The sequence below is a fragment of the Malus domestica genome, chromosome 17 (assembly GCF_042453785.1).
Source record: "Malus domestica chromosome 17, GDT2T_hap1".
Lineage (NCBI taxonomy): Eukaryota > Viridiplantae > Streptophyta > Magnoliopsida > Rosales > Rosaceae > Malus > Malus domestica.
The window spans coordinates 5,390,015-5,414,248 of NC_091677.1; the positions used below are offsets into that span (position 1 = coordinate 5,390,015).

At 38.6% G+C, this 24,234-nt stretch overlaps 5 protein-coding genes across 5 annotated transcripts; 3 read left to right on the forward strand and 2 right to left on the reverse strand.

Annotated features, from left to right (window-relative positions):
* Positions 1-1,399: 1,399 nt before the first annotated feature.
* LOC114822639 (protein MICRORCHIDIA 4-like) lies at positions 1,400-5,226 on the reverse strand. The gene has a single exon (XM_070817090.1). The coding sequence runs from the start codon at positions 5,120-5,122 to the stop codon at positions 2,936-2,938; it is 2,187 nt and encodes a 728-aa protein (XP_070673191.1). The 5' UTR covers positions 5,123-5,226; the 3' UTR covers positions 1,400-2,935.
* Positions 1,436-2,712, forward strand: LOC103404665 (E3 ubiquitin-protein ligase RING1-like). Its single transcript, XM_008343600.4, has one exon. It carries the CDS (start codon positions 1,436-1,438, stop codon positions 2,534-2,536), a length of 1,101 nt encoding a protein of 366 aa, XP_008341822.3. The 3' UTR covers positions 2,537-2,712.
* An 8,678-nt stretch (positions 5,227-13,904) lies between the features above and the next one.
* Positions 13,905-15,052, forward strand: LOC103404666 (basic leucine zipper 43-like). Its single transcript, XM_017324302.3, has one exon. The coding sequence runs from the start codon at positions 14,283-14,285 to the stop codon at positions 14,889-14,891; it is 609 nt and encodes a 202-aa protein (XP_017179791.3). The 5' UTR covers positions 13,905-14,282; the 3' UTR covers positions 14,892-15,052.
* A 1,340-nt stretch (positions 15,053-16,392) lies between these two features.
* LOC103404668 (pentatricopeptide repeat-containing protein At3g49170, chloroplastic) lies at positions 16,393-19,102 on the reverse strand. The gene has a single exon (XM_008343602.4). It carries the CDS (start codon positions 19,030-19,032, stop codon positions 16,495-16,497), a length of 2,538 nt encoding a protein of 845 aa, XP_008341824.3. The 5' UTR covers positions 19,033-19,102; the 3' UTR covers positions 16,393-16,494.
* An 835-nt stretch (positions 19,103-19,937) lies between these two features.
* Positions 19,938-22,830, forward strand: LOC103404669 (probable galacturonosyltransferase 9). The gene is made up of 3 exons (XM_008343603.4): positions 19,938-20,409; positions 20,729-21,967; positions 22,198-22,830. The coding sequence occupies exons 1-3, from the start codon at positions 20,236-20,238 to the stop codon at positions 22,471-22,473; spliced, it is 1,689 nt and encodes a 562-aa protein (XP_008341825.3). The 5' UTR covers positions 19,938-20,235; the 3' UTR covers positions 22,474-22,830.
* Positions 22,831-24,234: the final 1,404 nt, after the last annotated feature.

Here is a 24,234-nt window from a genome sequence, read left to right on the forward strand (position 1 = left end):
GAGGAAAGCATGCCCTAGTTTTTAAGAATACGTTCTTGACCAACTCAAATACTTGTTCTTGTGTATGAAAATTAATAAGTTATTTGAATTTGATGCTCTCAAATCTCAAGAATTGGGACACTTTATGCATATATAAGCCGTAGTTTTGAATCTAAACCCGCTCCTGTTTGTGAAGCAATGGAAAGTGTTTTTATCTACTCGGAGGCAAATTAAGTGTTAGCATTGTTAACAAAGACTTGCTCTTGACAGACTTAAATCCCTAGTTGACAATTCTGGTGTACTTTTTTTCTTAAAGTTGAAACAGGTTCTATGCTTATAAGTTTATCATGTGTTGATTAAAAAATGTAGTATTATTCACATATCTATCATTACTTCTCACAATTGAATGCTAACAATGGTGTGCAGGATCTAGAATGTAAAATTAGGTATTTGAATAGCCCAATTCAAAAAGAAATATTTCGTTTTCAACAATAGATACTAGAAATTAAGAACTTTTTTTTATACAAAGTTATAAACCCTTCGAAAATGTGTTATATACATTATATATGTACTTTTTAAGTAATATACTATTTTTTTGGCCTATTCTTTTTTTGGATGAATCCAGGGTATCCCGCACGTAGGCGAGAACTAATCCCTCGAGCCGGCTCAAACCCCATTCGGTAGGCAAGCTCTCCCAATTATGACTCCTTCATTCACAAGGCTGGAACTCGAGACCTTACTTAAGGAGAACAAACTCCTTACCACTTGAACCATCAAGCATTGTTGCCTATTCTTCAGTAATACACCATCATCCATATTTTACTAATTAATATAAGTTATCTCAATTCTTAGTGTATGTACAAATAAAATCGAAACTAAATTCATTTCCACGGCAAAACTTCTTACTTGAAATAATGAAGATAAAGAAAATGATACAAAACCCCCTAAATTCATCTCAATTCTTAGTGAGAATCAACATATGTAGACGATAAGCTTTATACCTAATTTATTATCTAGCTTAGTCAAAATTCCCAAATTTCTTTCTCCAATATGTATTTGTATTATATAAAATAAAACAAATATAATTCTCAAAAGTCAACTCAATTTTTATTTTTTGAGTACAACGATACATTTTACATTAAGAAGAAAGGCAATTCGATAAAGCTACACAATGGACAACCTAATTGGGTATCGAATTCACCATCCACGAAAATCAAACCTAAGATCATTCACTTACAAATGAAGAACAATACCACCAGACTGTAGTAATTAGTAACAACTCAAATTTTCTTGATTAAATGTTTGTGCATACTTTTATTTTTGGATAAGATCCCTAAAATAAAAATAAAAATAAAAATAAAATCAAAACGAGGGAAGAAAATCCCAGAGTATATAAACCGAAAGCGCCACCAACAAAAACTTTTCCTCTAATTTCCATTATTAATTTTCGAAAATAATGTCTGAGCTCTCCGCCACCACTCAGCTACCCGACGACCCACGACCAACAAATGAACCCGTTGACCCGCAAACCCACCCAACCCTCGTCATTGATCCCCTCACCCACTGCTGCGCCAACCACAACTGCAACCCCTTCGCCGTCGATGCTCTTGATTCCCGGAGCACGTCCGATCGCAACTGGTTCTCCGATGCCGCCTCCGATTCTGACCATGACGTCAGCTGCTTGGTCACCGATCTTTTCGACCGCAGCAGCTCGGAGCAGCAGCGCAATACTGACTGCGTTGTCGATTCGGGTTCCCGGTCGGATCCGTTTGCGACCGAATTGGAAATTGGGGGTGTTGAGGACGGCGACGAAACGGAGTCGAATTTAGGGTTTGGGTCAAACTCTATGGGATCGGTTTCTGAGCTTCGGATTGTTGGGTTGGAGTTGGAATCGGATTCGGATTCGGGTACAATCGATGACATAGAAAGTGATCGGATCACCGATTCGGGTATCCAGTCAATTTGGGATAACCTTTTCTTGATGGAGCAGAGGAATATGCTTGAAAGTTCTGAATCGACCGAGAGTAATCCAGTCAACGGCGGAGTGGAGGAGCTATCAGTGGTCTCTGGGTTTTTCACCGCGGAAGACGAGGTTCTCCAAGGAGCAGCACGAAGCATGGAGTGGGAAATAGTCAACAATTTTCGGAGGTTCGCGGATGATGACGATCTTGACTTAGAGACTGCAGAGTACATCAACACGATTTTCGGGCAATTCGTGGAGAATGCCAATGCCATGAATGGCCGTCCTCCGGCAGCTTTAAGCGTGGTCGAAGATCTTCCATTGGTAGAGTTTACAGTCGAAGAATTGAAGAAAGAAGAAGCGGTTTGTGCTGTTTGTAAAGACAGCATTTTGGTGGAGGATAAAGTCAGAAGCTTGCCCTGCTGCCATTACTACCATCATGATTGCATTGTGCCGTGGTTGGGCATTCGGAATACATGCCCTGTTTGTAGGTACGAGCTGCCCACCGATGATCCCGATTACGAAAGGAGCAAGCGTGAAAGTGCTGCTCGTGGTGAGCCCGGGGATTTACAAGTCAGGTTTGAACAGTTTGTCTAAGATGCTATACAGATACATATAATCTTGCTTTGCTAGATGTAAAAGTCGTAAATATGCGTTTTTCGGGCATTCCTATATCCCACGATGAAATGAAGCTTGTAATGCTTTTGAACATCTTGTAGCTTTCGTTAATTTGGGGGAGTTTCTCAGTGTTATAAATTTTGCTTTGCCTTTCATGTTACTTGAGTTTTTAGTAGGGTTTATGCACCAACCTTGCAAGAGGGTTAATGAAAATTAGTTTGAAGAAGTATGTTTGTACTGTTGAGATTGAAATTTGTTCAGATTGCGAAAAACGAATACATGAGATCTACGTTAAAGTATTACACTGCATTTCGGATCAAACTATATACATTTCGCTTCCAAGTCATAACGAAAGACGTAGTGAACACGAGGCTAGACTTAGGCGGACTCGATTGCTTTGAGTTGCTTTTCCAGTTGTTGAATGGTATATGTTGCATCCTTGAGCTTCTCTCTCAAACTCTTCTCCTCCTTGTCTCGACGCTCCCTCTCCTCGGAGAATATGCCAATTAGGTTATCTTGTTCATTGTTCATGTCTGTAATTTTTTGTTTTGACGCTAGGAGCTGAGTTTCAAGTGACTTGCACCATTGATCCTTTTTCTCCAAAATTTTCTTGAGTTTGATATATGCTATTTTCAATTGCTGCACCCCTACAACTCGAACATGCTCCAAGCGGGAACGCCCACCATTGACATCATGACCGTCCAGTGAATTGGCTCCCGGGCTACTTGGTGAACAAGATTGTTCAGTATCTTCCGTATGTGAAGATAACGGAGTCGCAACACGTGGGCGGTCTTTCGCAGAGTCTTCTTTAGCAGCAAATCCCTCTTGATGTCTGCCACCCACTTGCTTATCAGACATGGTAACATGCATGCCTGCATCGCTAACATTGGCTGCCGAAGGTGGTGCCGATGGTTCATAAGACCTTGATGATCCTAATGTCCCAGATTGCTTGGGGGTTTGGACTCCATCGTTGGTGATCCTTTCGGAAGCTTTTGAACCAACACTCTGAAATGCGGGTGAATCACGACCCGAAAATGGTCTCTTCTTGCTGCCTGACGTAGTAGCCTCCGCGTTAGATGGAGGATCGGGACTAGTTTCTTTACGATTTGCAGAGTCGTTAATGATCTTCTTATTACGTCGCGGAGCATACCCAATTTCGTGGCAGTTAGTACTCCAGTAATTCTTCTGCATAATTATCAATCGTTTCTCGAGTCTCGAAAGAACTGTTGTACGCTCAAACCCCTGCTTATCATGAGCTGGTTCAACAAAATTAGCTTCTAAAACACCCATAACACCCCTGCCGTCACTTCCTGCAGCATTCCAAAGCCTCCAAAACGGCTTAATCAGTCGATTCTTGTGATAAACATTGAACCCCTGGACGTCGATATGAGATTTTGCATCCTTTACAAACCCGATGGTGACAACAGCAATCGCATTTGCGTTTGTTTGGATCCCGTCAGCACCGGTTGGGCGATACGTGACTTGCTGGGACATCATCATATCATTCACTATGTTGTGGTGCTCAACTTCTTTCCCGCGAAGGATGATCCGAAAGTTAGGAGGAAGCCGCAAATAGAGAATCGATGCATAGCTCCTCAACGAGTGCTGGTAGGTCAAGAAAACCCGCGAGTTGGAATAATCTTGAGCCATTTGTATATTCTTCTCGTCTCGATTGACACCTTTGAGTTGAATATCATGAGGGTCGGTGTCAAAATCAAGCTCCAACTGATCTTCGTCGTCCTCCCAAAGGTTGTATATGATTATTTGGGTGCCATGGTTTTTAATCATTAAGAACTGACGATGCAGCTCTTCTTCGCTAGAAAATGGCGACCACTGAACTATTGTCTCCACATTTTTCTTCCAATCACTTTCAGAACTTTCGGAGGATTGAAACATTTTGCGCCAGGCTCCTCCTCCTCTCTTCTCGTAATCAAGCATGGGAACTACAATGTCTTCCTTTCCCGTGCTCTTCAAGAACGTGTAAGACAGCAACCCGATGCTCCGCGTATCGCTTTTTCCATCTTTGCCTTCGCAGCGCGAAAACACGATCACATCTGCTCCTAGCCTCATAGTACTCGTCTTAAAACCGTTTCCATACTGTCCGATGGTGTTAGCAACTTTGCTTTTCACCGAATACCCCAAGGACATGCAGTGTCGCATCTTTTTCGGATCCATACCACCGCCATCATCTTGGATCAGCAACATTCTGCTTCCATCTTTCTTGCTTTCAAGCACATCGACATTAACGTACGTAGCACCACTGCAAACCTCATCCAATGCATTGTCTAACAGCTCGGCAAAAGCGCCGAGAGCCCACTTGTGACTTGTTGCATTGGAATGCAGAAATCTGGGATGAACCCTTACACGGTCCATCCCACCAGCAGCAGAAGTATGATTATCGCTGCAAGGAGCTCCTTCATAATCCCCAGCCTTCCAAAACTGCTTACAGCTCTGATGGGCTCTCACCTGCCGCAGCGGCTGAGGACTCAGAACCTCGGAAGATCCCACCCCATCCAGCTTCCGCTTCTTCACCGAACCTCCCAAAACTTCACCTTCTTGTGACATGATGGGTGATACAGGATAATCAACTGGTAGGGATGTAGAAAATTGTAGAGGAAAGTGAACCAAGAAAAGGGCTCCAAACAAAATTCTTAAGGCGTGAAAGTATGCTAGAAAATTTGTTCACTCACCTGTGTATATATACACAAGGACTTAACCCATAACAAACAGGAAAATTAGGCCTAATCCTAATAGAAATTTGAAAGAAATCCTAATCCTAGTTGAAATAGGATATTTAGCCAATTATCAACTGACCATGGAGACATCTATGTATAAGGGCTTAATCCTAAAACAAACAGGAAATTAAATTGATCTTTTTATATTTATGAAACATTTAAAGTTTAACAGTTCAAAATGAAAAATTTAACAATAAATTAACGGAATTGACCGTATTGTCTAACATAGTAAACACAAGGATCAAAGTGGCGAAATTGACAAATTGGGAACTAAATTGACCGAACAGGTAAAAAATGAGGACCATTTTGACATTTAAGCCTATTTACAATGCATGAAGTTATGTTTGGGTGGGTAATAACCCTAGACATCGGTTAATTCTTTTCAAAATTCTGCCACCACGAGAGCTGATACTACTACCAAAAGAAGCATCAGATCCCAAGCATATTCATCACTCGAAAAGACAAAAAAGATGACCGTCATTGTCATCATCGAGAACTTGGACCGCTGCCTCACCATGGCGGAGCAGATCACCGAGTGCTTCTGAGTTGTTACAAAGCTCCGCAGAGACGAGCCACATACTGGATGTGATATGTGGTGGGATAATTGGCATATTCATCTGTTGCAAATTTTTCTTCTTTTTTCTTTTTCGTAAGTATTTGTTGATGTAATTTTCATTTTATGAATTCAAATCAAAATTTACTTTCGATATGCTTTCTCTTTTTATCCCTCAGCCATGGATGGATTTTTGTTTTGTTTTTGTACGGGTATTCAGTTCATATATTTGTTGTGGGCTAAACCCTAGTACTTAAATAGTAACATAAATCTCTTAATTAGAAAGGAATACAATTTGTTACGTAATTATATGTCGATCTGGATGTGAAGAACTTGCTGGTCTAATTTATTGTTGGATATATATTATCTACTGTTTTCTGCCGTCGTCCAAATTTGCACCATGAGAGGTGTTACCTCTAATGTATTGTTGGATATATATTATCGTACGACTCCCACAGAAATGCCGATCTCTGATGACCATATTCATCACCCGAAGATATCAAAAACGTCATCGTCACTGTCAACACCATCATCAACATCAACAAAGCAGTATCGATCATCTCCCTGATGACGTTTTGGTTGAAAATTTTCGTTAACTCCCATGCATACCCGCTTTTCAATGCAAGTATGTGTCCAAGCATTGGCTCATTTTATTCGATTCCTTAAAATTGGCTCCGTTGACTATGAAAGAAAGAGAATCTCACATTGCAATCAGAACATTGTTCGCTTGAGCAAATTACTACCGACAGCATAAGCAAAGCAAACAAAACTATATATGGCCTGCATAAGGAAAGACTTGGACTGCACTATTAGTATGTGCCATCGCGCAATCGGAATATTGTACCGCAATGTCTGCAACATCACGCAAACTGCACATAGGGCTAAGGCGCCAGCTATGACAAGGCTTGGTAGAAATCGCCGATGAGGCACCGGACCGGAGTGTGATATGCTAGACTGCTAGTTGGTGAGAATTACAGCTTCTAATTATTTAATATTTTTCCTTTTTAGGTATATATCGTAGCATGGCTTATAAAACTTTACACTGGAATTATTCGTTGCTCTAATCATATTATTTTTTCAATGTGAAATATGGGGTGATAGGTTAACGTTGAATAATGTTGGTTAGTTCATCTTATGAAACCCAAATCAAAATTTTGTTTGGCATGATATCTGATTAGTTCATGTAACATCGAGACCTTCATAGAATCTCAATCTCCTTTTGTAATATAGTTTGCAGGTTTTAATTAATCTTAAACAACAAAAAATTAATCCAATTTGGATCCGGTAAAATGCTTGTCCAAATCAGTTAATGGATCCTTTTAGGAGGCAATGTGAAGCATGTGGTAAATAATTAATTCACCCCACTTCCAAATCTACCTGTTTGAATATTAACTAAGCATGAAATTGCGGTTACATCACCATCAAAACACATAACAAAAAGAGAAATGCAAGAAACAAATAAACCAGTCATTTTCACTAATGGGGATAAAAACCTTATGGCTTTTGTAGTGTCCACAGAGACAAAAACAGCACTGAGTCCCTAAAAAACTCATACAATTTTATGTGGCCTTTGGGAGTGGCCTTGGTTCAAAAATTCTACACAACTTAATTAGAGGCCACCTTCGGATTCAAATCTAGCCGATATTTTTTTTTAACGATCGAGTGGGGACTTTTGGAATTATTACCTCAATCATTTTTGCTTTGAAAAATGATGTAACAAGAAGATAATATTGCAGGTCGCAATATTTGTGCCTGCCTCTTGCTTTTGTATTTTTTTGGGGTTTTTCACTTTTTCGTTATGATTTGCCTACTTGATCATTTTTAGCTACCATTTGCTGTCGTTATCCAACCGACTGAATTACAGGCCACCAAACGATGTCTCTTGTTGGCATTTCCAGAACCTAGCAGCAATATATACAAGCTATTTCCTTTTTTATTTCAAGAACTTACAGGAACAGAAGGCTGGCGTATATATATTTAACCATCTTAATTCTTAAAAACTATAAAAGAAAGAAGACAGATTGATTTGTACAATCCTATCCAAATGGCTTAATTATGAAAGCCTATGCAAGCAGTTTTGGATTTTTCAAACAATACAACCAAAACCAATCTTGCCCTCTCTTTTCTGCTAGATATGCTTGGCCATCATTTTATGTTCCCATAATATTGTATTTGAAATTTAGTAAGAAATTCTGGTCAAGGATCAATGGATTATGAAAATCTTGGTGAGACAACGGCATCAAGGTTATTGATGGTGGTCGAGGATCGATGTGAAGTAACAGAGGCTAGCTGGCTAGTAGCACATTGATTCTTAACTAATATTGGAAACCTTAGGTCTTGTAAGTCGGAGCATTTACCCTGACATTTGAGATCCTCCTTTCCGACAATATTGTTTGTGAAACCCGTTTTCACATGCATCAAGAGACATAACCAAACTCGGAAGCCAACCTGATAAGCTTTGAAACACCAAGTACTTTAGTTCACCTTGTATTCACCCCCCAAGAAAGAGTTAGGCAGGGCATAATTAAAGTAATTAAACCAAAAAAGGGAATGTTTAAGCACCACTCGTGGTATTAAATAAATTTATAATCAGATCGCCACTAAATACCACACAAACAAATAGAGCAGCAGTTGTGTAAGCAATGTTTGGATAATCTAAGACATTTCTACTGCAAAACCACCATATAATTATGAAGGAGGATCCTCGCTAGATTCTCTTTGTGAGGATCCTAGGGATCCTCCAATCACATCCGTTTATCGTACATCGTACAATCAATTTTTGTCAAGTACTGTTTATATTCAATTTTAAATAAAAAAAATTACAATGATTTCTGACCACACGATGTACGATGAACATATGTGATTGGAGGATCCGGCGAGAATCCTCCTGGTATAATTATAACGTCATCAACCAACATATATCAAGGAAACAAACAATATTAATGACGAGGAGGTAATTAAGCACCCAAGTTTAAACTAATCATTTTGCTTAAAATAAACCTGCAACTTTAATTAATACTTTAATATTACAAGTACGTAAGCACGTGTACCTGTTAAGTGTGAGTCCGTGTTACTCAAAATGCACCACCCAGAATTAAAAAATGCATTATGCATACACACGTTGGCACCAGAGATGGCAAATCTTGTTAAAGCATTAAACAAATATTATTTGATGGACTAATTAACTTGTCTGAAAAATGAGATTAATTTAATTGCATAAACAAAAGTGGAACTGAAACAGAAGAAAATAATTAAGAGGGTGTGATCAGCTCACGATGGGCTTATCCTGTATTAACCAATTAATCACTTGAGATTTAATGACCTCATGATAAAGAAACAATAAGATTTAGCTGTGGGAGAGGAGGCATATAATGTGTATGCTCTTGGGATAAGAATGTGACATGTGGTACTAGTTAAACATTTTGTTTCGCACGTAAGATTATTAATATAAGCGATATTTTATATTCGAACTTAGGTGCAAAGAAAAGAGCACATTGTTCTAGTCAACTTGACTAAGTTCCTGTTTGCGTTTTTGTAGTTTCATCCAATGGCGGAGCCAGGATTTTTTTCTTTGGGTGAGCTAGTTGAAATTAGTGACATAAAATCATATGTTTATTTTTTTAATCAATATAAAAGAACAACAATAGAATATAAACAATTCTTTAAATCATAACACTAACCGACAACTTTAAGGACCATATAAATAATTAACCTGCTAAATAAATCAAGAATAAGTAAATAAAGCGATTAAGAACGTATCAAAGGTTGCATTCATTGGGAAATCGCAACGTAAAGTACGGAATTGCGGAGATAGAGATTTAATTGTGAACTAAAAGAAAATTCATTTTCTTTTGTTGAGTAAAAAGTATGGATGCTAAATTGCATATGATAAATGGTCTTTTTCTTTAACAAATAGGATAGAAGAGGGGGAAGGGAAGATAGAACTAATTTATTACTTGTAGCATAAAAAATATTATTTATTACCTATCCTCTACTAAATATACATGAAATAATAGCCTAGATTGGAAATGAGTGGGCTATATAGGTTACATGCATTAACATAAGCCATTAAAGCATGAGTTCAAAAAAAGATAGTGCTATTCACACATCCTTATTAATTTTTTGTCATTGATTTTTATCAATTCATTCAACCTGAAGGTACTAAGAAAGATGTATGAGAAATAAAAATGAGTGTGTAAATATCACTACACTTACAAAAAATCTCCTTGAGCTACAACCCACCTTAGCGTTACGGGTGGCTCCACCCGTGGTTTCATCCAAAACAACAAAACTTGAATTTAAAAACACATATATCACTAGAAAATCATGATTTTGGATTGGAGTAACTGCTAGTGCCTAAACCCTACCAGATTCACAACTGTATTACTAGAAAGAAAGTGCGAGAGAATCATATGAGTTCAAGTAGCCTTCAAATACACAACTTCCTAATATATTCTTGCAACCAACAAACCAAGTCTCAAATGCATAATTTCTTGCAAATTAACCAAGACTCTTGATACTACGTACACTCTATAAAAGTAAACTGTTGAGGAAATAAAACCAACAAAGATATATATATATATATAAAGTTATAACTCGATTAAGGATTATAATGCATACGTACGAATGATATGAGAAGGGCTGAAAAACAAAAGCAACTCCCCCAGCCAACCACCGTCATGAAGGGGCCTTGTTGGATGAAAACCTCCACGCCCTACCCTAGCTAGCCACTTCATCACCCTGCAATCACCATTTCTAACAAAAACAAAAAATGCAATGACAGAGGTTGCCTTAGTGGGGTGCACATAGGGTCATCTGGGCATCTAAGGACAATACCCAAAAACTTGCATACAGCCCTTGATTGGTGGAGGAGCGTGAAAAGACGCTACAGAAACCCTAGAGAGAGAGAGAGAGAGAGAGAGAGAGAGAGAGAGAGAGAGCTTTTTTGTTTTGAGTTTGACAAGCCAAGCAATAGGGCTAGGGGGGTGGTGCACTAAGCACCCACGCGCGCTTGTTAGCCAGGGCCCACGTGTGACATCTATAGTGCGCTCGCGTTTTTCTCGTCTGCCTACTTTGTTCATGTCGTGACTCGTGTCGTTGTCTCATTGTTTGTTGTTAATATTTTAGGTGTTTCCTTTCTATTATTTAAGAATAAAAAAAATAGAATTGGATTTCTTTTGGAGTGTCATTCGGTACGAAAAGGGATGGAGTTAAATCAAGAACCCTTCCGTGCACAACCCAGACCGTCATTGTAGGGCAAATGTCGCAGGTTGAGACATTATTTTCCCAAAATGCCCTTGGAGGCTTGGATTGTAGTGAATGTCCAACAAAGTTCAAGGGTAAAGTGGAAACAAATGAAGAGATATGGGGGAATGATTTTGGGACGTAGATAAGATATGTTAGTTGAGTGAGGGGAAAAATGGAGTTCTATCAACATATCCAATATTACTTTCACTCACGTTTGGTTTGAAGGCAAAGTGCCATGCCAAATTGAGGTTGAAAGTTTCTTTTGGGGTGTATTCCTTTAATTTGAGTGTGTACTTATAGTACACATAGCCAAATATGCGTCAAGAACTTACTAAATATTGACACATGAAGAGAGATATAAAGATAAGAAAACTAGAATCGTGATCGAAAACAGTCTCTCATATTATACTCGTGAAACTTTAGAATTTTGTTAAGAACAATTTGTTCATGCATGTTTTAGTACTTGAAAGCAGAATTCAAACTTGCATGTACCATGCACTACCCAAATTGATGAAACGCATAAATGTAAGCTAGCTGTTGAATTACACATTGCCTGGCATGCTTATAGTTAAAGTTTGCTGCTTTTTTCTGGCCTCCTTGACCGAACAATTGGCCAGCTGAGTAGATAAATAACCAATCATAGATGCATGATCGAAAAAAATGGCTTCGCATGCTGATAGCTAAAGTTAGCTGCGTACATTGAATTGATAACACTCTTTCTTTTCACCAGCAAATTACAAACCAACCTTATACCACCAGAGACACTTGCATACCAGCGTGTATGTTCGGTCCCATTTTCGCGTGACGTCACGTTGACTATGTTCTATAATCAGCGTTACATGGAGAAGGGGGAAATACAACCCAGGGTCAGCGAATTACTTCTCCTTTATCACACACACACACTGACATACTTAAGGAGTTGAAACTAAGTGATGCAGCATTGACCAACCAAATGCAGTTATCTACACTATGTACAAGTACAACTGAGCATAAAGACATACTCCAAATCCTGGGTTTTTTCAACTACTTACTCATCCACCTCTATATACTCCAAATCCTCAAAGAAAATAAAATAGAGAGAAGTAGGGAACACGAGAAGGACAATTGCAAGACAAGAAAAGATAGAGCAGTCTAAACCTGTCTCATGGCATTGTTGACCATTCAGTCCACTCAACTTGACCCAACCCAAACCCTCAGGTGTAGAGAGAGAGAGAGAATTTGCCTGATCGTCAGTAAGAGTAAGATTTTGGTTCCTGTATCCATTCAAAGCTCTTTTAGTTAGTGGAAGACTGCATTTTAAAGTACATCCATGAATCCCATAAGAGTTTTCCACTCAGTAACATCTGCTAATTTGAATGGCTTGAACAAAAACTAATCTTTTTTCCATGTTCCTGCTACAACTGACTTAATTTGACCTAAGTGCACCATTAATTATGCTTAAATATTTAACCAAGGCAGGGAGAGAGATCTACTATTGCAATTAAGATATGGTTTCAATAACGTTACTTTTCTAATAAATATTTGTCACGTGCTTAAAAATTGAATTACGTGTTCAATAAATACTTGTTATGTGGTGAATTAGTGATAAGAAAATATACTTCCAATGAAGGCCAAACTAATTTGGGCTAGGACAATTTGTCCTCAACTGGCAATATGGTAATACAAACTGATTTTTATAATAATTCAGATTGTTAATAATTGAGTTGCATTTCTCTTTCTTGGAGAATGTATGCTTGCACCTTTGTACCTCAGCTTCCAAAAGAAGACAAGAAAGTTGTCCAATCTCTCACTTTAAATGTCCTCTATGTATGTTTCTAGCTTGAGCTTTTGTAGACTTCAATTGCTAAGTGGTGTATGGGATTAGCATATTGCTATACGTATTTCGTATTTAATCGGAGTAGAAGATATTAGTCCAGCAAACTATTTGGATTATCTACATTCTACTCCTTTTGAAAGGATTTCTAGAATTAAAACCAATATAAAAAATTCTAAATCAAGTTCTTGGTGCGCAAAACAAAAAAGAAGCTACTTTTCTGTTATTTTTCCCAGCAGGCTAACAGGATTAGAACCTAAAAATGGCAGAGGGCGGATGTTGCTAACGATTGAACAAATTATTGTTAAGTACGGTTGATTAATTGGTATATTAATAGGGAGTTGAAGAAAGTTGAGATTCTGTCATAAAATCAATTGACATTATAGGAAGTAACCTAATCTCTTATAAGCTTTGCAAGGTTTTCTCCTTTCAAGGATGGGGACTCTTTTACTTTCATATCCTCACATAGCCCTTCATGCGTGACGAATTTTCAAGCCAAACACGTGACCAACACCAATTGGGTGACGTGGAGACGTGTGGCGGTTGGACTTCACATGTGGTTAATTTCACACATGGGCTAACCTGCTTTGATACTATAACGAAAGTTGAAGTTCTATCATAAAATTAATTGGTAATAATGAAAGTCAGCAAACCTCTTACCAGCCCTTGTAAGGTTTATCTTTTCACCGACGTGAGACTTTTTTCCTTTCACATCTCAATTGAGTTTAAGTGTTTGATGAGTCAGTGATCAGCACCTTAATTATTATAACCAGTACGTAAAAGTTCTTGCCTTTCTAAGCCTCTTTAATTTCTTTCCCTGTAGACTTGACAAAGGCACACCAAAATTAAGATAGACTTCTTGATCCCATTTTCTCTTGCACTGCATTATTTTGCCTAAACATTCTTCCATTAAAATAATTGTACTCCGAATTATAACACAAAAACTCTCTCTCTCTCTCTCTCTCTCTCTCTCATGTTAGCGGAGATTTGATCTGAAAAATGATTATCCACAAACACTACTTGTAATCCCCCATGTTACATGTATGTATGTAAAAATATCATTTCATGCATACATGCATGTAGCCATCGAACCATGGATGCATGCCCATAACGAACACATAAATGAGAGACAAACATCTCGCGTACATTCATGTACACATAGATGAATGTGATGATGCTGCATAAAATAGAGACATGATAGCATGATTTTCCAATCAGCTGAGCTTTGAAGGCACTTTCTCACACTTTTCACCCTATAAAGGCCTCCTCTCCTCGAGCCTCTTTCCCCCCTTCTAACACAACCAAAAACTAAGTACTCTCCACTCACCTTCTTCACCACGAAGTCCTTGCATTTATCCGTCGAAAGTTTGAGAAGTCATGCAGCCCGGTGAGGTCACTGGAATCCATTACCTCGTTCCTTCGAGCTCATCATCTCCCTACCCTCCTTTTAGCATGAGCACTCAAAGCAATGCAACCGCTTTTGAATTCAACCGGTTTTCTAGCCCATTGTACAATTTCCAATATCCTACTTCCCAACTTCAAGAAATTAATAACAATCCACAGCAACCATCGTCCTTCAGTAGTAACTCAACCTCTGATGAGGCTGATGAGCAGCAACTCAGTCTCATCAATGAGAGGAAACAAAGACGAATGATATCTAACAGAGAATCTGCACGCAGATCACGTATGCGCAAGCAGAAGCACCTTGATGAACTCTGGTCACAAGTGGTTTGGCTTAGAAAGGAGAATCACCAAATTTTGGAAAAGCTGAACCATGTCTCAGAGTCACATGAGAAGGTTCTGCAAGAGAATGCTCAGCTCAAAGAGGAAACTTCCGAGCTTCGCCAAATGCTCAATGACCTGCAACTGCACAGTCCTTATCATCCTTCCCTTCGAGACCTCGAGGATGTCCCTTGCAACACAGCTTATCTGAGAGCAGAGTCCTCAAACCAGTCCATCACAAGTTCCACGGATTTGCTAGGCTAAGACCGATGGACACTGAGTTCTTATCATTTCTCCATTTTTCCCATTATCCATCTATTTTGATCTTCTGTTTGTGTAGAAGTCAACTAATCCTCAACTCACTTTAAAATCTGTATCAGATCCAAGCAAATAAGCAATAAAATGTTTTGGTCAAATTTTCAGCACCGTCTAGAATCTTATCTATAACAAATAAATTTCCTAAATCATGTAAAATTCTTACTAAATTAGCTGCATGAAGTTTTTTTTGGTCAAGAATTAGCTGCATGAAGTTAAAGATTGCTTGTTCCGAAAAAAATCCTGATCATCAAAAAATTATCGGATCACCAGCTCACTACCGATAGAGCTAGTAATTTATCATCAATACTTCTAGAACTATTCAAAAAAAAAAAGAAAGTACAGCAATAATTTCAGGTGTACAAGAACAAAGGGAGGAGAAAAAAAAATGCAATGGATGGAGCAAGGAATGGCTACCGTGGGGGAAGAGTTGGTCATGACGCAGAAATAAAGGTGGTGAAAATGGGAGTTGGTTCGTGATATTAAAATTACTATAAAACGAAAGGCATTCACAAAAGCTATCCACTAACGTATAAAGTCCAATTGAGCACTGTTTTCAGCTTTTTAGAGGGCTGGCTTGACTGAATGTAACATGGTTTATTTTGTTTTGGTTTTGCAATTTGTTCTCTCATTTGGATACTTTCTCAAAGACTTCATCTCTCTCCCTTTCTTTCCTTTCTGCAATACCTTATTTTCCTACGAAGATCTGCAAACATAAGAACCTTGATATTTTAATTATATATATTTCCAGTGATGATCGTTTACAGGCATTATACGCAATCAAATCAGAGTCGAAATCAAGCCCAAGGCCGCTAAATTTCAACTCGATCTCATCAGAATGAAACCAATAAGGATTTACTGGTTTGAAACATCTCTTGAAATTTAAGTAAGTTCCAAAGTTTTGTTTAGTAGCATAACAGAAATACTGATTTTTAGTAGCTAATTTAATCCTAAATTGTGCTAATATTATATTGCAAAACATTATATATTCCCTCTAATTTTTCTTGAATTTAATTAAATAGAAACTAAAGAAGTGCACTAATAGGAGTTCATAATACAGGACAAAGGAAGAAAAGAGAAAATCAAGGCTCAGTTCCAACAAAAAGTTTTCAGAAGGGGGAATATGGGGAAAGCTCTAGCAAAAGGTTCCGTCGATACTCTTTCCAAAATTATATTTTACATCAAATACATCAAATGTAAAAAAATAAGACGCGAAATCATGCAATTTTATTTAAAGCAATCAGAAAGCAGTATACATCAATAGTAATACAATGTGCAGATATGAACTGTACAGTGTACAATTAGAAAAACAAGGAACTGGGGCCTCAAAAATTTGAATAAGAAACTTACGAATCCGCCTGCTAGTGTAGGCACTATGATGAAACGAAGCTCCTTTTGATCCACCTCTACAGAAAAATCTTAAACATTCTCAAAGACAAAGCAGAGGATGTGAAATGAAAGATTGGAAACCGTAAATTAGATTCATTGGAAAATACATACATCCTGCTAGGAGATTATTCTATCATTTACAGTTTGAATTTATGTAACAATATCACCAGTATTCGTTGCAAGAGCATCTCCCGTCCTTGAAATGATGAAACCGATTTGAATCTCTTACTACTATTTCTCTCCCAGTGGCTTCCGAAATATACTTAATCGCAGTGTGGCAGTCTCCACAAACACGGAGATTCTTAAATACTCTAATAGGTTTTGATTTCGATGTGCTAATAAGACCAAACGCCACTGCTATTTTCTCACTGTGTTGAAACAAGTAAAATCCTTTTTGTTCCTCTTCCACATCATGAAGTACAAAATCTGTATTCGGGACATAGCCCAGTTTCTTTATCTTTGAGCCCAATTGATCCAGTTCATCATAAATCTCCTTTGCCTTCGGGTGTGAAGTATCCCCAACATGAAACTTGTGGATCTTATTTTTCACCTCTATCCAGCTAGAACCTACTTCTTTGATCAAATACTTCTCTTTCATATATTTTCTTACTTTTGCCACTTCTTCCCACCGACCAGTGGAAGCATACAAATTCGATAGTAAACTATATGCTGCCGAATCACGTGGGTTCTGCTCGATAATCATCTTTGCTGCATGTTTACCAAGCTCTATGTTACCATGCACTCGGCAGGCTCCAAGAAATGTCCGCCAGATGAGTTCATCAGCTGTAAAAGGCATTGAGTTGATAAACTCGAGGGCTTCTACAAGGGATCCTGAGCGGCCTAATAAATCAACCATGCATGCGTAATGTTCCATTCTTGGGACAACACCATGTTTTTTCTGCATTTCCTTGAAGTGTTTCCAACCCTCATCAACCAAACCCGCATGGCTGCAAGCTGACAAAACAGCAATATATGTGATCCCATTAGGTTTTATTCCGGCCTCAAGCATTTTGTTGAACATTTCCACCGCTGCAGCTGCATATCCATGTTTTGCAAAACCCGTGATCATTGAAGTCCATGATATAACATTCCAATCTTCCATCTCATTGAAAACTAGAAAAGCAGCATCTATGTTTCCACACCTAGAATACATGGAAACCAAAGCGTTACAAATGATTTGGTTTGACTCAAGTCCTGACTTTATTATCCGGGCATGGATTTGTTCGCCCTTACCAGCAGCACAAATGCTTGCAGCTCCACTCAAGAGACTAGAAAATGTGAAAGCACTAGCCCCATATCCTGTATCCTGAATTTCATGAAAAAGTCCAAAGGCTTCTTCTGCATCTAAATGCTTGGCATATGCATCAACGATTGTGTTATAAGATATCAAATTTTTCTCATACAGAACATCAAAAGATTTGCGGGCATCTTCCACCTGGCCAGACTTTGAGTACATGGTGATAAGCGAATTTCCTACACAGTTAACGGAAGCAAGACCTGATTTCACTGCCAGGGAGTGAATTTGTTCACCCTTACACAGATCCGAAAGATTTGCACAAGCCTTCAGAATGCTAGAAAATGTGAAATGATTTGGTGGAACATGACCTGACATCATTTCAACAAAGAGTTTGATGGCTTCCTCATCACCCTTTCCGCTCTGCACATATCCATTGATAATTGCAGTCCATGACATAACATTATGGTTTGGCATCCGATCAAATACCTTCCTCGCATCATTCATCGATCCATCAGCTGCACACTTGGCATACATGTCCACCAAACAACACCCGACACAATGACCTAAAGCCAATCCAGACCGTATAACCCACGAATGCAATTGCTGCCCCAGTGAAAGTGATTCCAACTTTGTACACGCCGATATAACACCACTTAGTGCAAACTGGTCGGGCATGAACCCACTCAACAACATATCCACATACAAACCAATAGCCTCTCTGGGGAAACCCATCTGTGCAAACCTAGTAATCATCAAAGTCCACGTCACCGCATCCGTCTCAGGCATTTCCTCAAACACCTTATACGCTTCACCCAAATCTCCACCACCCTTCGCAAACATATCGATCAATGAACACCCAACACACACATCAGACCCAAGATACCCACCTTTGATCACCGACCCAAAAATTACCTTCCCAATCCCAATATTCCGGGCATTCGAACACGCCCGAATCACAGATGCAAAGCAATACTCATTCGGGTAAAACCCATGTTCGAGCATATCAAGAAACGTCGAGATCGCTTCGAATCCCATATCATTGTTCGCAAAACAAGACACCATGGCGCTCCAAGAAACCAAATTTCTCTCACTGCCCATGTTTTCGAAGATCGAATTCGCCTTCTTCCAGTCCCCAGATTTCGAATACAAGCTAATCAAGGAGTTCAGAAGTACCTGGTCGGGTTCGAGCTGGGAGTGAGCCAACCGGTCGTGGACGAGCTTGGCCAGGTCGAAGTTCCGGGACCGGATGCAGGACTTGATGAGGAGTGAGTAGGTGGGGAGGTCGGGGTGGATCCCGCGCTGCGCCAGGAGATCAAGGGTGGTGATTGCTTTGCGGAGATGGCCGACATTAATTTGGTTGATCAGACGGTTGTTGAGAAGCTCAAAGTTGGTGGCTTTCGGACTGAGAGGAGGAGGTGGAGGGAGTTTGGCGGGAGCGGGAAGAGAGAGGCTGAGGCCCGGCATATTATCTCTAACGGCCAAGTCTGAATTCCATTTCCAAATTTCAGTTATTCACTGCAAGGTTTGGTGGGAGGTTGATCAATGATAATCCATTTGTTTGGGTTGGGCCCGGACAACATAAACACAAAGCAATATTGGGCTTTTGGACTTGTATTAGAAAATTGATGGGCTTTGTCTTACAATTTTGAAACAATTTGTACTCTACTTTTTATTGACACAATCGATGCTGGAAAGTGGCGTTTCGAATTTTTTTTACTTAGTTTTAAGCATTTTACTTTTGAACCTTATCCTGAATAGGGTTATAGCTCGAACGAATTCGAAGTTGATTTTTACCTACCCCAATTTTCTCAATCTAGATTTCAAAATTGAGTCTATAGTCAACCATGAGATATTTTCTAAACCTCAATTGAGATTTAAATTGTTGGGTTAGGCTTATCCCATAAATCTTTTTAACTTAGTGCTAATTTGCTAAAGTATTAGATTTTCATGGCTTGACAAAAAGTCAAACATTTACTGTCCTCATCTTGTACTCCTTGTAAACAAGTAATTATTCCTTCCACTAAATTTACCAAGATCATAAATTCGAGTATTTAAAATTTAATTTAACGGTTAAAGTTATTTTAACTTTTAAAGTGGACTCCTATTTGTAACTGTTAGATCAAATTTCAAAGATTCAGATTTGTGGTCTTGGTGAATTTGATGAAAGGAATCCAGGGAAGATCTCTTTCCATTATAAACTCTCTTATTACATGGTCTATGGCCCACCCCACATCCAACACCTATTATTATATTAATATTTTTTATTAAAAAATTGTTATTAACATTCTAAAAATCTTATTTAACATTTCAAATTTTCTTTAATTAAAAATAAAAATACAATATAAAATAAGATTTTTGAAGTATTAAATAAAAATGAAAACACCGACACGAAAATTAGATCTCTCCTCACTCGGAAGTTTGATCTCGTCCACGCTCTCACACATGGTCTTCTTCTTCACACCCAGCTGAGATCTCACACACTCACACCTTCCAATCACCCTCTCTCTCTCTCTCTCTCCCTCTCTCTCTCTCTCTCCTCATTCTACTTTCCAATCAGCTGAGAGACAGAACTTGAACTCTTTTGCTGCCGCTGCTATAATCAAAACACCATTCGATCATTCTCTGTTTTGAGGTCGAGAGCGCTCTGATCGGAGCTTGGTTGCTGCAATGGCGGTGGCCGTGCGAGGCAGCCGTGGCGGAGGCGGGTCGGGTTTTGGCGGGTTCAGCCTCCGGAGCTTCTTCTCGTATCGGATCTTTGTCTCGGCTATGTTCTCTCTGCTCTTCATAGCCACGCTCTCTGTTATCCTCACCACAAATCCTTCGACTCCACACCACGACTCTGTATGTATTGCCCTCTCTTCCTCAATCCGTTTTCTATCATTTAATTTTGTAATTAATCGAGATTTAGATTGAAATTTCGAAGCTTTAGCAAAACCCAGATGTCAATTTCACTGATTAATTACAACCCACATTCTAATTTCTAATTTTCACATTTGAACAAATCTCAGATTGGAAAAAAAAAACCCCCCAAATTAAGTAAAAAGTAAAAAAAAAAAAAAAACCCATGTAAAAAACTTTGACTAAAGTAAAACCCAGATGTTAATTTTTTTTTCAATCAGATAGGATTGAAGTTTTAATCTTGAGGTCTAATTGATTGCAGGCACTTCCAACGACTGGAAACGCGTACATGCGTAGGACGTTTTTAGCTTTAAATTCTGATCCTTTGAAAACAAGATTAGATTTGATATATAAGCAAGCCAATGATCATGTTACTCTGGTGAATGCTTACGCGGCTTACGCCAGGAAGCTTAAGCTGGAGATATCTAGGCAAATGAGAATGTTTGATGATTTGGCGTCGAATTTCTCTGATCTTCAAATGAAGCCGGGTTACAGGACCGCGTTGTTTGAATCAGACGGTCCTTTGGATGAGGATGTTTTGAGGCATTTCGAGAAGGAGGTGAAGGATAAGATCAAATTTGCTCGGCTAATGATTGGGGAGTCAAAGGAGAATTATGATAATCAGCTCAAGATTCAGAAGTTGAAGGATACCATTTTTGCTGTTAATGAGTTGCTTATAAAGGCAAAGAAGAATGGGGCATTTGCAAGCTCGATTGCTGCAAAATCGATACCAAAAAGTTTGCATTGTTTGGCCATGAGGCTTGTTGAGGAAAGAATTTCACATCCGGAGAAGTACAAGGAAGAGGAACCAAGCCCCGAATTTGAGGACCCAAGTTTGTACCATTATGCAATTTTTTCAGATAATATCATCGCTGTCTCAGTTGTGGTACGATCTGTGGTGAATAATTCCAATGAACCGTGGAGACATGTCTTCCATGTAGTTACAGATAGGATGAATCTTGCACCGATGAAGGTATGGTTTAAGATGAGGCCTGTGGAACGGGGTGCATATGTTGAGGTGAAGGCAGTAGAAGATTTTACTTTCTTGAACTCTTCATATGTGCCAGTCTTGAGGCAACTTGAGTCAGCAAAGTTGCAGAAGTTCTACTTTGAGAATCGGGCAGAGAATGCTACCAAGGATACACAAAACATGAAATATAGAAACCCCAAGTACTTGTCAATGTTGAATCACCTTCGGTTTTATTTGCCAGAGATGTATCCCAAACTGCACAAAATTCTCTTTTTGGATGATGATGTTGTGGTTCAAAAGGACTTGACAGGATTATGGAAGATCGATTTGGATGGGAAGGTGAATGGAGCTGTTGAGACCTGCTTTGGGTCCTTCCATCGGTACGCACAGTATCTGAATTTTTCACACCCTCTGATCAGGGAAAGGTTCAATCCGAGGGCATGTGCTTGGGCCTACGGGATGAATATATTTGATCTTGATGCTTGGAGGCAGGAGAAAAGCACTGAGCAGTACCATTACTGGCAGAACTTGGTAAGTGTTTTCTTGTTTTTAAATTCCTTGTGTGAGGGAAGATCAAGTGCCATTCGGGTTAGCATTTTCGAAGTTGTAACTTTTATTTACACAACCCAATTTATAATTTTCACTTGGAAATTACTACCCAAATGGCGCCATATATAGTTGAAGCACAATTGTGTTGTTACTAGTTGAGTGTTGAATACAATCATACAATTGTGAATAATTCTTGTCCATGAATTTTGCAGAATGAGGACCGCACTCTGTGGAAACTGGGGACTCTTCCGCCGGGGCTGATTACCTTCTACTCGACAACAAAGTCGTTGGACAAATCATGGCATGTGCTTGGGCTGGGGTACAATCCCAGTATTAGCATGGACGAGATTAGAAAAGCTGCGGTCATTCATTACAACGGAAACATGAAACCTTGGTTGGACGTTGCTATGAACCAATACAAGAAACTCTGGACTTATTATTTGGACAATGATATGGAATTTGTTCAGATGTGCAATTTTGGCTTATAGATAAGAAAAACCATCTTCGCAGCTCCACTCCAAGTTCATCAGCGAGTCACAGCTATCGTCTGTCACTGCTTACTAATTCTCACAAGTGTTGGATTCCTTCATTAATCTCAACCTCAGAGCAAAGCTCGGTGAGAAATTATGTCTTGGTCTTTTTTGTTTCTGGGAAAAGCTGTCTGTTATGCTTGCCTTAATGTTGTATCTGTTATTCATGTGAAGCATGGGTTGTAAACAGCCAGATTGGGAATGTATACGTAGCAATTCTTTTCCACTTTGCATAATATGTAATTCATAGATTCAGACTACTTGAAACCTACAGCATTCGTCAAATGAATCTGATCCTACCCTAAATTCTCTCTATCGAAAGACTTATCTCTCACTTTATATCGACAGGAAGTCGAGTAGAATGCAGTAAAGGTACATAATCTATGCCGTTTGTTGTTTATGAATGTTCTTAGTATTCCTTGCCAATGTTATTACATAATCATTAGGGAAGTGCTATTAGTACTTCAAAAATTGCATGCTATACTCTTCACAAGCGTATTTTTCTTTTTGAATGTAGAAAATTTGGAGAGTAGAGTGAGGAATTTGGAGTGCGAATAACAATTCCCAATCATTATTCATTTATCATATTTGGTTGGAAGGTCTTATTTGTAGGACATAGCTACGATACATATACATTCACCATTTAAAAGTCAGCTTTTTAATCTAAAATGGTCATCATATTGCCATAACATCTCACTTTGATCCTTGAAATTTAAAATCGATATAAGTGATTTCTGAGTTTGTCCACCTTCGATTGTTTTAGTTTTTTTGTGAGAAATCTCTGTTAAATTGAGAGTAATTTTGTTAAATCAATCTGCCCCTTGAACATGTGGTTTCTTCAATTTAACAAAGATTTATCACAAAAGTAACAAAATGATTGATGGTGAACAATTTTAGGGATTACTTCTATTTTAGGGATTACTTCTATTGATTTTAAATTTAAGAGATTAAATTGAAGAGTTATGATAATCCAATAGACAATTTTGCCTAAAAAGCCTTTAATGGTCCATTATGACATGCTTTCTTGGTGAATGTATAAAGTAAAATGGAATGGGAGGCAGATTGTCTGTCCTTCTGTTATGGTGCCATTTCCATCTCTTCCTATTTGTACGGTCACGATTAAGCCACGTCAACATTTTATATTCTTATTGCTTTTTGTCTTATTATCTCTATTAAAAAATTAATATAAAATGTTGATGTGGTTTAACCGTGACCGCACAAATAGAAGGGGATTGGAAGGGCATTATAACAGGAGGGCAGACAATCTGCCTCCAATGGAATGTACCATAGTGAATTCCTGTGATTGTGATTGACTGATAAGAATTCACATTGTTGTGATGCAAACGGATCCGCAATCTCCTTAAATGGTGAATGTATTGGAACAGGATCCTCTGGATCCATCAAAACTGAGCTCACTAATCAATGAATCTGCCCTGTTGAAATTTGATCAAACGGTTATAATTATTATAACTTTTAGGGGTCTCTGTTTGTAATTGTTAGATCAAATTTCAACGGTCCATATTCATTGATTAGTGGGCTTAGTTTTAAAGGATCCGAAGAGGATCCGATTATGAATGTATTAAGTAAATACAACTGGCGGGTTATGCAAAACGGGTATTTGTGGTGATGTGGATGCTTTGCAATTGGTGACATCATGTTGAGATGGCTAATGTGTGTGAAGAATGCGTATATTTGCAATTGGGTTGGTAATTTAATTAG